Source organism: Rana temporaria, chromosome 1 (assembly GCF_905171775.1).
Source record: "Rana temporaria chromosome 1, aRanTem1.1, whole genome shotgun sequence".
Taxonomy (NCBI): Eukaryota; Metazoa; Chordata; class Amphibia; order Anura; family Ranidae; genus Rana; species Rana temporaria.
In genome coordinates, this window is record NC_053489.1 from 685,270,948 (window position 1) to 685,285,038 (window position 14,091).

The 14,091-nt window shown below is 45.6% G+C and overlaps 1 protein-coding gene across 1 annotated transcript in view; it reads left to right on the forward strand.

Annotated features, from left to right (window-relative positions):
- Positions 1-13,573, forward strand: part of LOC120945987 — a 70,792-nt gene extending 57,219 nt beyond the window's left edge. The window contains exons 10-11 of the mRNA XM_040360639.1: positions 12,381-12,491; positions 13,301-13,573. Coding sequence (XP_040216573.1) covers positions 12,381-12,491; positions 13,301-13,573 — 384 coding nt within the window. The remainder of the gene's footprint in view (positions 1-12,380; positions 12,492-13,300) is intronic.
- Positions 13,574-14,091: the final 518 nt, after the last annotated feature.

The following is a 14,091-nucleotide window of genomic DNA, read 5'->3' on the forward strand; positions in this document are numbered from 1 at the left end:
CTACAGCATAAAAATTCAGCCACAGTGCCCCTCTGTGGTGGGATGACTTTTTCACAACAAAACTGAACCAAAACTCGCAGAACCTAACCAGGATGGTTCCTCAGTGCAGCCACTTCTGGTCAGAGATGGCCTTGGTATACTGTCAGGAAATGGTAAGACCAGACTGTGTGGACTGCACAGAGAGAACCAAAAACGCATGTAAAGTGAATATACAAGCGTTTTTTTTAGGATAGTGATATACAAATACACAAACATCTCCAAAACCAAACAGTGACAATAAACCCAAACAGTGACCCACAAATAACAAAAAGCTATATACAGAAGATGGGGAATACCGTAATCAAAAATGTAAGCCAGGCCAGAGTCATACACAGAGGATCAGCAGATAAACAAGGGCAGTTCCCGAATCACAAACGTAAGGCAGGCTGGGTTCATACACAGGGTATCAGCAGATGGGGGAAGGTGAATGGGATCAGGCTACAGGGCAAGGATGAAAGGGAACAGGAACACAGGAGGGACAGGATCAGGATCAGGATAGGCTCAGGATCAGGACTGGATGCAGGCTCAGAATCAAGTAACAGTCTAGCAAGGTCAGGGTGCAAGGAGAGATACCAAGGCAACTAGAGTGTGAGTTGCCGGGTATTTATACACATCTCCTGCAATCAGGCTCAGGTGACGCCGAACCGCAGGAGATAATGTTGGCTCAACACTGCCGGCACCAGTACTACGGCCCATGGATCTGACAGTGCCACCAGCATTTATTACAGATCCTGGCTGCAAGAAGACACTCGCTGGTGGACACCGGTACTGCGATCCACGGGACCAACAGCACCACCAACGGGTGAACCCTTTCCTGACAGCAACAAACTTGTGAAGCCTGGCGAGTCTGGCAATAGCTTAGCAAGTCATTTTCAAACTTGCAGCAAAATTGCTTGCTATCTGGGTAGTAAATCATGTGGATCTGGATTTCAATTTCTGCCCCTCGCAATGAATCGGGCAATTCAGAACATACTTCTCTTAGCATACAGTAGACTGACTCTTCAGAGCCCTCTCTAGAGACCTTCCCCATTCTGCAATGTCCCATGTCTATTTGTCTATTTCCCAGCACACTCCTTGTAAGCACATTTATCTCCCCAGTCCCGCCCCGGGGTACCTCTGACTCCCAACTCACTCTTCATTTTACTTCTGTCACCACCCTGCCTATATCTCCATATACTGGGTACGACTGTCCACTACCCTCCCTATATCTCCATACTGTATACTGGGTACTGCTGTCCACCACCCTCCCTATATCTCCATATACTGGGTACTGCTGTCCACCCCCCTCCCTATATCTCCATATACTGGGTACTGCTGTCTACCCCCCTCCCTATATCTCAATATACTGGGTACTGCTGTCCACCCCCCTCCCTATATCCCCATATACTGGGTACTGCTGTCCACCCCCCTCCCTATATCTCCATATACTGGGTACTGCTGTCTACCCCCTCCCTATATCTCAATATACTGGGTACTGCTGTCCACCCCCCTCCCTATATCTCCATATACTGGGTACTGCTGTCCACCCCCCTCCCTATATCTCCATATACTGGGTACTGCTGTCCACCCCCTCCCTATATCTCCATATACTAGGTACTGCTGTCCATCACCCTCCCTGTATCTCCATATACTAGGTACTGCTGTCCATCACCCTCCCTGTATCTCCATATACTAGGTACTGCTGTCCACCCCCTCCCTATATCTCCATATACTGGGCACTGCTGTCCACCCCCCTCCCTATATCTCCATATACTGGGTACTACTGTCCACCCCCCTCCCTATATCTCCATATACTGGGTACTGCTGTCCATCACCCTCCCTATATCTCCATATACTGGGTACTGCTGTCCACCACCCTCCCTATATCTCCATATACTGGGTACTGCTGTCCATCACCCTCCCTGTATCCCCATATACTGGGTACTGCTGTCCACCACCCTCCCTGTATCCCCATATACTGGGTACTGCTGTCCACCCCCTCCCTATATCTCCATATACTAGGTACTGCTGTCCATCACCCTCCCTATATCTCCATATACTGGGGACTGCTGTCCATCACCCTCCCTATATCTCCATATACTGGGTACTGCTGTCCACCACCCTCCCTATATCTCCATATACTGGGTACTGCTGTCCATCACCCTCCCTGTATCTCCATATACTGGGTACTGCTGTCCACCACCCTCCCTATATCTCCATATACTGGGTACTGCTGTCCACCCTCCTCCCTATATCTCCATATACTGGGTAATGCTGTCCATCACCCTCCCTGTATCTCCATATACTGGGTACTGCTGTCCATCACCCTCCCTATATCTCCATATACTGGGTACTGCTGTCCACCCCCCTCCCTATATCTCCATATACTGGGTAATGCTGTCCACCCCCCTCCCTATATCTACATATACTGGGTACTGCTGTCCACCACTCTCCCTATATCTCCATATACTGGGTACTGCTATCCACCACCCTCCCTATATCTCCATATACTGGGTACTGCTGTCCACCACCCTCCCTATGTCTCCATATACTGGGTACTGCTGTCCACCACCCTCCCTATATCTCCATATACTGGGTACTGGTGTCCACCCCCCCTCCCTATATCTCCATATACTGGGTACTGCTGTCCACCACCCTCCCTATATCTCCATATACTGGGTACTGCTGTCCACTCCCCTCCCTATATCTCCATATACTGGGTACTGCTGTCCACCCCCCTCCCTATATCTCCATATACTGGGTACTGCTGTCCACCACCCTCCCTATGTCTCCATATACTGGGTACTGCTGTCCACCCCCTCCCTATATCTCCATATACTGGGTACTGCTGTCCCAGTTCCCATAGTTTCCCGAATCCCCCCTATTTCTTCAGTCTCTTCCACTAGTTTGGGCAGCCTCCCCTTCTCCAGGTGCTGCAATCTAGAGCAGGGGTCTCCAAACATTTTAATCAAAGGGCCGGTTTATTGTCCTTCAGACTGTTGGAGGGCCGGACTTTGGCCAGCGGGAGTGAAAAATTTCCTGGCATCAGTGGGAGTAAACATCTGGTATTAGGGGGAGGAATAGTGCTCCAAGGGCCGGATAAAGGCAAGCAAAGGGCCGCAGTTTGGAGACCACTGATCTAGAGCAACAAAGGAAGTGCTACAACCCCAAAATCCCATAAGGATAGATAGGACTGGATGAAGACATCTGTGCCCGGGTCATGTAGTACTGAACGTCCAAAATCCAATGAAGAGAGTAAAAATTCTACAGCAGGTTGTCTTGGCATTAAAATGTATATCTTAATTTAATCTATCAAACCATAAAAAGGAATCAATTCCTAAAAATAGACACATTTCAGCTTCCTACATTGGCCTGATGCCTGTACACACGACCGGTTTTCCTGCCATGCCAAAACCCGACATTTTCCCCAACGTGATTCCTCTCAGCCTGCCTTGCATACACACGTTCAGTCAAAAAAACGCTCGACCAAAGCACAGTGACGTCCAACACGTACGACGGCACTATAAAGGGGAAGTTCCATTCCAATGGCGCCACCCTTTGGGCTACTTTTGCTGATCCTCGTGTTAGTAAAAGTGTGGAGAGAAACGATTCGCGCTTTTCAGCCTCGTGCTTTTCAGTCCGTTACAGCGTGACGAATGTGATATCTCCATTAGGAACACTAGTTTTACCAGAATGAGCGCTCCCGTCTCATACTTGATTCTGAGCAGGCACGTTTTTTTCCCCTCGGAAAAGCATACACACAAGCGGTTTTCGCAACGAGAAAAAGACTGACAGGAAACACGATGGGAAAAAATAGAGCAGGTTCTAATTTTTTGGTGGGCAGTTTTCTCTTTTCGGGAAAACTGGTCGTGTGTACGAGGTGTTATGACTCCGCAATATACTGAATATGGTGTTTATGGAATTGGATCTCAGCTGAGGAGGCCTCTCAGATTTCAACCACCAGTTCACTCTCACAGTATAAATAAGAGTTTGGGGTTTACAACATCACATCCTCCAATGAGAGCAAACCATAAGTAATAGCTTAATAACTCTTAAGCTTAACTGAGTAACCGATATATATATATAAACAGTCCTGATGTTACAAAAGAAAGATCTACTTAATCTGAGGTCATAGGTCAGAATAATCAAGTGTTGCAGTCTCTTATTGAATATCACCTCACAATATTAATGTCATAAAGTAGTACTGCTATAACTGATGGATGTATGTGAATGTCACAAGATAATAGGTTTACAGTCCTGGATAGCGTTTAGTATTCAATATAAGAAAAACATCATGGCTATGAAATACTTGCGGTTAGCAGTTTTAGATTGAAGCTGGATACACTGTTTAGGTGGAGGTGATGTTCCTATTTTCAATATGGCACAAGCAGGTTGTTGATCCAGTAAGTAATCCTTCTCCTGTACTGCAGTTGATGGGAAGACCCAGTAGGTAGACATGCAGGAGTATGGATAAAGTGAGGACTTCAGAATAGGAGTGGGCAGAGTGGGGGCTCCAGGTTACAGAGACCAGGCAGGGTTCAGGCTCCGGGGACAAGGGCTGCTACAGGGCAATCTGTAGCTTGGTTCTGGGTTCCAGGTGGCGGCAGGGTCCAATGAGAATATCCGAACACCCTGCCGCCGTACCTGAGGCTTTAAATAGCCCGGGCTCGTGGAAGGAGCCGGGCGCCGTACGCTGGAACGCACTTCCGCGTTCCAGCGTGAATCGCAGACGTCCGCGCACCGGAAGTGACGCGGACGTCTTACTGAAAGGAGCGCAGCTGTTAGTGAGAGATACAGCTGCGCTCGTATTGAGAGAATTAACGCTGATAGCGTTACATACTCCCCTCCTCAAGGGGGCACTTCCGGTGCACCTAGTAAGAGATGGTCTATCTGGGTACCTGCGATGGAATTGTTTAATGAGTCGAGGAGCATGAATGTCTGAAGAACATTCCCAAGAGTCATCAATGGAAGAATAGCCTTTCCAACGTATCAAATATTGGAGGGAAGAACCTCTTTTTCTAGAATCGAGGATCTTCTCTACTTGGTATTCGATCTCACCAAGGATTTCAACTGGAGGAGGGGGTTGAGGATCTCTGTTAGGAAATGGATTAGGTTTGTACGGTTTAATAAGTGAGACGTGGAATGACGGATGAATTTTCCACTCTGGAGGTAGTAGTAGTTTAACAGCGTTAGCGTTGATGATATGAGAGATTTGGAAAGGACCAGTGAATAAACGACCCAGTTTCTTTGAAGGAATTTTAAGACGTAAATTCCGAGTGGATAGCCAGACTAAATCACCAACCTTGTATGAAGGAGGTACTGTTCTGTGCGAGTCATAATATCTTTTTTGTTTTTGCTGTGCAGTCTCAAGGTTAGAACGGAGTATATTTAGAGTTTTCCATATGGTTGAAAGATAATTTTCGAGAGCGGGAACATTATTTTGGTGAACAGTTGATGGCATACTGTTGGGATGGAAACCATAGTTGGCGTAAAATGGTGAGAACTGAGAAGAAGAACTGGTGACGTTGTTGTAAGCGAATTCAGCGTGCGGGAGCAGATGGAACCAGTCGTCTTGAAGATGTGTACAATAACAACGCAAATACTGTTCGAGTGTCTGGTTGACACGTTCTGTTTGTCCATTTGTTTGAGGGTGGTAAGCGGTGGACATGCGGTGATCTATTTGTAAGTTTTGGCAGAGAGCTTTCCAAAACTTAGAAATAAACTGAGAACCACGATCTGAAATGATCTGGGAAGGTAATCCATGTAACTTAACGATATTAGAGATGAAAGCTTCTGCTGTTTCTTGAGAAGTTGGTAAATTCTTTAAAGGAACAAAATGAGCCATCTTTGTTAAAACGTCAACTGAGACCATGATAGTATTAGCTCCGTGAGACCTAGGGAGATCAACTATGAAGTCCATGGATATAACGTCCCAGGGTCTCTTAGGTATTGGGGTGGACGTTAGCAACCCATAAGGAGGTTTTCGTGAATGTTTATTGGTGGCACAGATCTGACAGGAACTGACATAATCCTGTACTGTCTTTGTCAAATGGGGCCACCAGTACTCTCTCTTAACAAGGTGGATAGTTTTACTGACTCCAGGATGTCCTGCCAGTGGAGAATCATGGAGTTGTTTGAGTAAAATGAGTTGTAACTTTGGTGGAATGTAAATCTTGTTTTTGAATGTAAGTATCCCATCAGAATGTTTTAGTAGTCCCTTAGGTAATTGGGAACGGTCCTTGGATAGGGTTTGAGTAATCAACTGTTTAAAAGATGTAGTTATACCAATGAAACGATGGGAAGGTATAATGGATAAAGGAGGAATCTCCAGGGATTGGTCTTCATGCATGCGGGACAAGGAGTCAGCTTTAATATTTTGTGTACCCGGGAGGTAAGAGATTATGAAGTTGAATCTATCAAAAAACAAACTCCATCTGACTTGGCGAGCAGAAAGAGTCTTACAAGTTTTTAGATGTTGCAGATTGCGATGATCTGTGAGAATGGTAATAGGATGTGTGGAACCCTCTAATAAATGTCTCCAGGTAGCCAAGGCATCTCTTATTGCCAAGAGTTCTTTTTCCCCAATTGGGTAATTCTTTTCAGCTGGAGATAAGGTTCTGGAATAAAAGGCAACTGGGTGCAATGGTTCTGATAAGGTTGGTCGTTGGGAGAGTACGGCCCCTAAAGCAAAATGTGAGGCATCTACTTCCAGTGTAAAATGGTATAATGGATTAGGTAATTGAAGGATGGGAGCGGAGGTATAACTGAGTTTGAGTGTATCAAAGGACTCTTGTGCATCCTCGGACCAAGAAAAGGGTGTCTTTGAACTAGTCAAACTACTAAGTGGTTTCACAATTGATGAAAAATTCTTGATGAACTTTCTATAATAATTAGAAAATCCGAGGAAACGCTGGAGAGCCTTCCTAGTTTGAGGAACCGGCCAGGACAAGATACAGTCTACCTTGGCGCGATCCATCTGAACTCCGTTCGGAGTGATGAGGTAGCCGAGAAAGGAGATGGTAGTCTGACTGAATACGCACTTTTCAAGTTTAGCATATAAGGAGTGTGTTCTGAGCCTAGCCAAAACCCAACGCACATGCTTGTTGTGTTCTTCAGGAGTGTCGGAGTAAATTAAAATGTCATCTAAATAAATCACAACACAAAAGTCGAGGAGATCACGGAAAATGTCGTTAATGAACCACTGAAAAGTTGCTGGAGCATTACATAGCCCAAAGGGCATAACAGTATACTGAAAAAGACCATATCTGGTCTTAAATGCAGTCTTCCATTCGTCCCCCGGACGTATCCTAATCAAATTATAGGCTCCCCTAAGATCTAGTTTTGTGTAGATCTTGGCAGTTTGGAGGCGCTCTATGAGTTCTGGAATGAGTGGTAAAGGATATCTGTTCTTGATGGTGATATTATTGAGAGATCGGTAATCAATTATGGGCCTAAGTGAACCATCCTTATTCTTTACAAAGAACATAGCAGCACTTGCTGGAGATGTGGAGGGTGTAATAAATCCTTTCTTGAGGTTCTCATCAAGGTACTCCTTCAAATGTGCAAGTTCTGGTTGTGAAAGGGGGTAAATCCGAGCGGTAGGGATTGGACTGTCTGGAACAAGGTCTATAGGACAATCATAAATCCTATGTGGAGGAAGTATATCAGCGTTGGTCTTACTGAAGACATCCGCGAAATCATGTAAGTAATCAGGGAGTTTATCAAGGTGAGCTTCTGAGAAAGAGATGAAGTCATTAGGATAACAGCTCTCTTTACAATAAGTGGATTGTAGAGAAAGAGAATTTGTGGCCCATAAGAAAGTAGGCTGATGAAGAAGTAGCCACGGAAGACCCAAAACTATTGGAAATACAGGAGACAAAATAATATCAAAAATGAGAGACTCAGTATGACCAGTCGCACAGGTAACCAAAAGTGGATGAGTTTGAGAAGAAATTGGACCAAAGGTAGAACTAGAACCATCAATAAAAGTAAGTGACACAGGAGTATGCTTGAACACACAGGGTATTTTATTTGATTTTACAACAGTAGAATCTATGAAGTTGCCGCAGGCTCCGCTGTCGACCATTGCTTCAACGGTAATCTTTTCTTGATCCCACTGTAAGGTAAGAGGAATAAAAATGTACCGATTAGATGTAGTTCCATTTAATCTTAACTTGTTAATGTGGGAAACATTACCTTCAGAATTTCTCTTAAGTAAAGGACAGCTGGATACAACGTGGTCTGGAGCTGAGCAGTACAAGCAGAGATTGTTGGTTCTGCGGCGTTGTTTCTCTGCTGGAGTTAGGGGTCCCTTTATGACTCCAAGTTCCATTGGGGAATCTTTGGGAGGTGATCTGGACCTCTTAAAAGGAATGGCTGGATAGGTGTTGGCACGTTCGGCTTTTCTTTCCCTAATGCGACGATCGATAGTCACTGAAAGGTGCATAAGATCTTCCAGGGAAGTGGGAAGCTCAACCCTGGCCAGCTCATCCTTCATGGGCTCGGACAGACCCAAACGGAACTGGTTTCTGAGAGCAATATCTGACCATTGGGTCTCCCTGCTCCAACATTTGAATTCGGAAATAAAATCTTCCACAGGCCTCTTCCCCTGTTTAAGATTTCTGATAGAATTCTCAGCAGTTAACTGTTTGTTGGGGTCTTCGTATAATAAGGACATTTCATCAAGAAAAGTGTCAAAAGCTCCTAGAAGGTCTCCGTGTTCCTCTACGTAGGTGTCAGCCCACACTCTGGGTTCACCCTTGAGGTAACTAATTAACGTGAGGATTTTAACCCTATCAGAGTAGTAGGTACGGGGACGGAGCTCAAACATCAAGTGGCATGAACTAATAAATTGTCTATAATTTTTCCTTTCACCAGAGAAAGTTTCTGGAGGACAGACTTTAGGTTCCGGTCTATCTCTGGCTTGTGCAAAAATTTTGATTTCGTAAAGCATCATTCTCTATACGCAACTCATTCATATTAGCTGTAAGATTATCCACTCTTTGGGAAAGTGCAACTAAATGATTTGCGAGATCCGCTGGATCCATTTTTTTTTCTTTTTTTTTTTTTTTATGTGGTTCGGATATTATGTTATGACTCCGCAATATACTGAATATGGTGTTTATGGAATTGGATCTCAGCTGAGGAGGCCTCTCAGATTTCAACCACCAGTTCACTCTCACAGTATAAATAAGAGTTTGGGGTTTACAACATCACATCCTCCAATGAGAGCAAACCATAAGTAATAGCTTAATAACTCTTAAGCTTAACTGAGTAACCGATATATATATATAAACAGTCCTGATGTTACAAAAGAAAGATCTACTTAATCTGAGGTCATAGGTCAGAATAATCAAGTGTTGCAGTCTCTTATTGAATATCACCTCACAATATTAATGTCATAAAGTAGTACTGCTATAACTGATGGATGTATGTGAATGTCACAAGATAATAGGTTTACAGTCCTGGATAGCGTTTAGTATTCAATATAAGAAAAACATCATGGCTATGAAATACTTGCGGTTAGCAGTTTTAGATTGAAGCTGGATACACTGTTTAGGTGGAGGTGATGTTCCTATTTTCAATATGGCACAAGCAGGTTGTTGATCCAGTAAGTAATCCTTCTCCTGTACTGCAGTTGATGGGAAGACCCAGTAGGTAGACATGCAGGAGTATGGATAAAGTGAGGACTTCAGAATAGGAGTGGGCAGAGTGGGGGCTCCAGGTTACAGAGACCAGGCAGGGTTCAGGCTCCGGGGACAAGGGCTGCTACAGGGCAATCTGTAGCTTGGTTCTGGGTTCCAGGTGGCGGCAGGGTCCAACGAGAATATCCGAACACCCTGCCGCCGTACCTGAGGCTTTAAATAGCCCGGGCTCGTGGAAGGAGCCGGGCGCCGTACGCTGGAACGCACTTCCGCGTTCCAGCGTGAATCGCAGACGTCCGCGCACCGGTAGTGACGCGGACGTCTTACTGAAAGGAGCGCAGCTGTTAGTGAGAGATACAGCTGCGCTCGTATTGAGAGAATTAACGCTGATAGCGTTACACGAGGCAATAGTCATAATGACAATTTTAGTAATTGATTTTTATGGTGTGGTGGATTAAATAAAGAGATCAGTTCCTGCAGTTTATCCTACCTGTTCCTTCAGTCACCTCTCTTGCCGTGTACACACGTTCGGAATTTCCAATGGAAAAAGTCAGATGGAATTTTTTCATCGGACTTAGAAAGAGAACATGTTCTCTTTTTTCCTATTGGAAATTCCATTCATCTGGATGCAATTACGACGGAATAAAAACCACGCATGCTCAGAATCAAGTCGGCGCATTCTTGGAAGCATTGAACTTAATTTTTCTCGGCTCTTCGCAGTGTTGTACGTTACTGCGTTTTTGACGGCCGGAATTTGGTGTGACCGTGTGTATGCAAGACAGCTTGAACGAAATTCCGTCGGAAAAACCTGTCAGAGTTTGTTCTGACGGAAAATCCGACCATGTGTACAAGGCATCAGGGTTCCTGCAGTCTCTACCCCCCCCTTAATTTATGCACTATTTTCCACGGTTCTTGTAGTCTCTTCTCCCAGTTCCAGCTTGCTTTTCTCAGAGCTTCTTCAGTCTTCCATCTCCGTTCCTGCAATCACTCCTCCTATTTCCTGCAGTAACTCCTCCCATTTCCTGGAGTCTCTCCTTCCAGTTCTTTCAATCTTCCCCCCAAGTTCCCACAGTCTTTCTGAACAGTTCTCACAGTCTTTCTTTCAGGTTGTTGCCTGCAGTTTCTTCTTCCATTTCCTGCAGTTTCTCCTCCCAGTTCCTGTAGTCTCTTCCCCCAGTTTCTACATTCTCTCCACCAAGTTCCTGCAGTTTCTCCTCCCAGTTCATGTAGTCTCTCTCCACCCAGTTCCTACCGTCTCCCCCCCCCCAGTTTATACCGTCTCTCTCCCAGTTCCTACCATCTCTCCTCCCAATTCCTACCGTTTCTCTCCCCAGTTCCTACCATCTCTCCTCCCAGTTCCTAACGTCTCTCTCCTCCCAGTTCCTAACGTCTCCCAGTTCCTAACGTCTCTCTCCTCCCAGTTCCTAACGTCTCTCTCCTCCCAGTTCCTAACGTCTCCCAGTTCCTAACATCTCTCTCCTCCCAGTTCCTAACGTCTCTCTCCTCCCAGTTCCTAACGTCTCTCTCCTCCCAGTTCCTAACGTCTCTCTCCTCCCAGTTCCTAACGTCTCTCTCCTCCCTGTTCCTAACGTCTCCCAGTTCCTAACATCTCTCTCCTCCCAGTTCCTAACGTCTCTCTCTTCCTAGTTCCTAACGTCTCCCAGTTCCTAACATCTCTCTCCTCCCAGTTCCTAACGTCTCTCTCCTCCCAGTTCCTAACGTCTCTCTCCTCCCAGTTCCTAACGTCTCTCTCCTCCCAGTTCCTAACGTCTCCCAGTTCCTAACATCTCTCTCCTCCCAGTTCCTAACGTCTCCCAGTTCCTAACGTCTCTCTCCTCCCAGTTCCTAACGTCTCTCTCCTCCCAGTTCCTAACGTCTCTCTCCTCCCAGTTCCTAACGTCTCCCAGTTCCTAACGTCTCTCTCCTCCCAGTTCCTAACGTCTCCCAGTTCCTAACGTCTCTCTCCTCCCAGTTCCTAACGTCTCCCAGTTCCTAACATCTCTCTCCTCCCAGTTCCTAACGTCTCTCTCCTCCCAGTTCCTAACGTCTCTCTCCTCCCAGTTCCTAACGTCTCTCTCCTCCCAGTTCCTAACGTCTCTCTCCTTCCAGTTCCTAACGTCTCCCAGTTCCTAACGTCTCTCTCCTCCCAGTTCCTAACGTCTCCCAGTTCCTAACATCTCTCTCCTCCCAGTTCCTAACGTCTCTCTCCTCCCAGTTCCTAACGTCTCCCAGTTCCTAACGTCTCTCTCCTCCCAGTTCCTAACGTCTCTCTCCTCCCAGTTCCTAAGTCTCTTTCCCCAGTTCCTAAGTCTCTTTCCCCAGTTCCTACAGTCTCTTTCCCCAGTTCCTACAGTCTCTTTCCCCAGTTCCTACAGTCTCTTTCCCCAGTTCTTGGAATCTCTCCTCCCAGTTCCTGTAGTCTCTTCCCCCAGTTTTTGGAATGTCTCCTGAGTTCCTACAGTCTCTGTTCCCAGTTCCTATTGTCTCTTCCCCCAGTTCCTGCAGTCTCTCTACCCAGTTCCCACAATTCCCTATTCCTCCAGTCTCCTTCCCCCTATTCACACAGTCTCTGTCACATGATGTCTGTCTTACCAGTGTCTGTATTCTCTAATTCCATAATATGCCTATTACTATAGTATCAGGCCAATCTGTGATCTCAGATCTGGAGGATAAGTTTGCTTATTTGAGTTTTTTTTATTGCTGTAATACAAATCACAGCCAGGGAAGAAGATGGGATCTACCGGTGACATCAATCTGAAAAGCAATGAATACCCCCCTTTACCACACAGACCTTCCCACATCTACCAGGAGATACCGACTACTCGAGAGGTGAGATCCAACTCCTGATCACATAGTCATGGAATGGGGAGAGATTCAAAACAGATATTATAATTTATCTCTGCAGTAATATATGTGCAGAGATAACGCTGGAACACTCTCTGTTCCAGTATCCAGGATTACAGGTGGAATTCTCTCCCGTCCTACAGTCCCATATAGTTCCAACAGCAGATCCGCAGCAGCAATGTTGCTTTAGGTACATTACAATTGAAAACCAATGGTCATTCTTATTGTCAATGACATCAACAATGAGACTTATTTCATCCTAATGACACCAACAATGGGGATTGTTGTATCCCACTGACATCAATGTTGGAATTTTTTTAACCCACAAACATCAATGATGGGACTTATTTTATCCAGTGGACACCAACAATGGGGCTTAGTTAACTCCTACTGACACTAATGGGACTTATTTTTTTTCACTCTCAATGACACCAACGATGGGACTTCTTTTACTCCCACTAACACCAAGGTTGGGACATTTTTTTATCCCACTGAGAGCCACAATGGGGCTTATTTTACTCCCACTGAGATCAATGATGGAGCTAATATTATTCCACTGCCACCATCAATGGAGATTATTTTATCCTACTGACACCAACACAATGGGGCCTTTTTTAAGCCACTGACACTAATGATGGGACCTATTTTATCCCACTGACACCAATGATGGCGCTTATTTTATTTCACTGAGACCAAAGTTGAGTCCTATTTCATCCTTCTAAAATGTATTTTAATTCTCTGACACTGACAGAGAAATATACAAGGTGACCCTTACTATCTATCTTTCCTTTTAGGATCCAGCTGAGGTCCTCCACAATCCTCTGTACACCCCTTCTGGACCCTCTTCTCTGGAGCAGCAGTCGGGGTCCCAGGAAGAGCATCCGGCAGAAGGACAATACAGCCTCCTCCAACCCCCAGACGAACTCCAACCCCCTGACCAACTCCAACCCCCTGACCAACTCCAACCCCCTGACCAACTCCAACCCCCTGACCAACTCCAACCCCCTGACCAACTCCAACCCCCTGACCAATTCCAACCCCCAACTCAACTCCAACCCTCAACCTAACTCCAACCCCCAACCTAACCCCAACCCCCAACTCAACTCCAACCCCCAACTCAACTCCAACCCTCAACCTAACTCCAACCCCCAACCTAACCCCAACCCCCAACTCAACTCCAACCCCCAACTCAACTCCAACCCCCAGACCAACTCCAACCCCAGACCAACTCCAACCCCCAACCCAACCCCCAGACCAACTCCAACCCCAAGACCAACTCCAACCCCCAGACCAGCAGTGATCGCACAGTATGGAGAGGCTAAGAAGATATGCTCATTATTTTGGACACATTTCAATGTTGTATAATTATCAGCTTTAGCGCCGAAGCTTCCATCGAACATACCGGAATATTACCTCCCAGTTCTGTCACTATTTTCTTTTTTATATGTTTATTAAAAAGTTCATAAAATTCAGTTAAAAATGTAAAAGAGTCGTATAACAATGACTCTGAGAGATGGCCGGCAATGGATTCCAGTTTATTGACACAATTTGTGGCTGATGTTCTATTACTATTGGCCAGACTCTC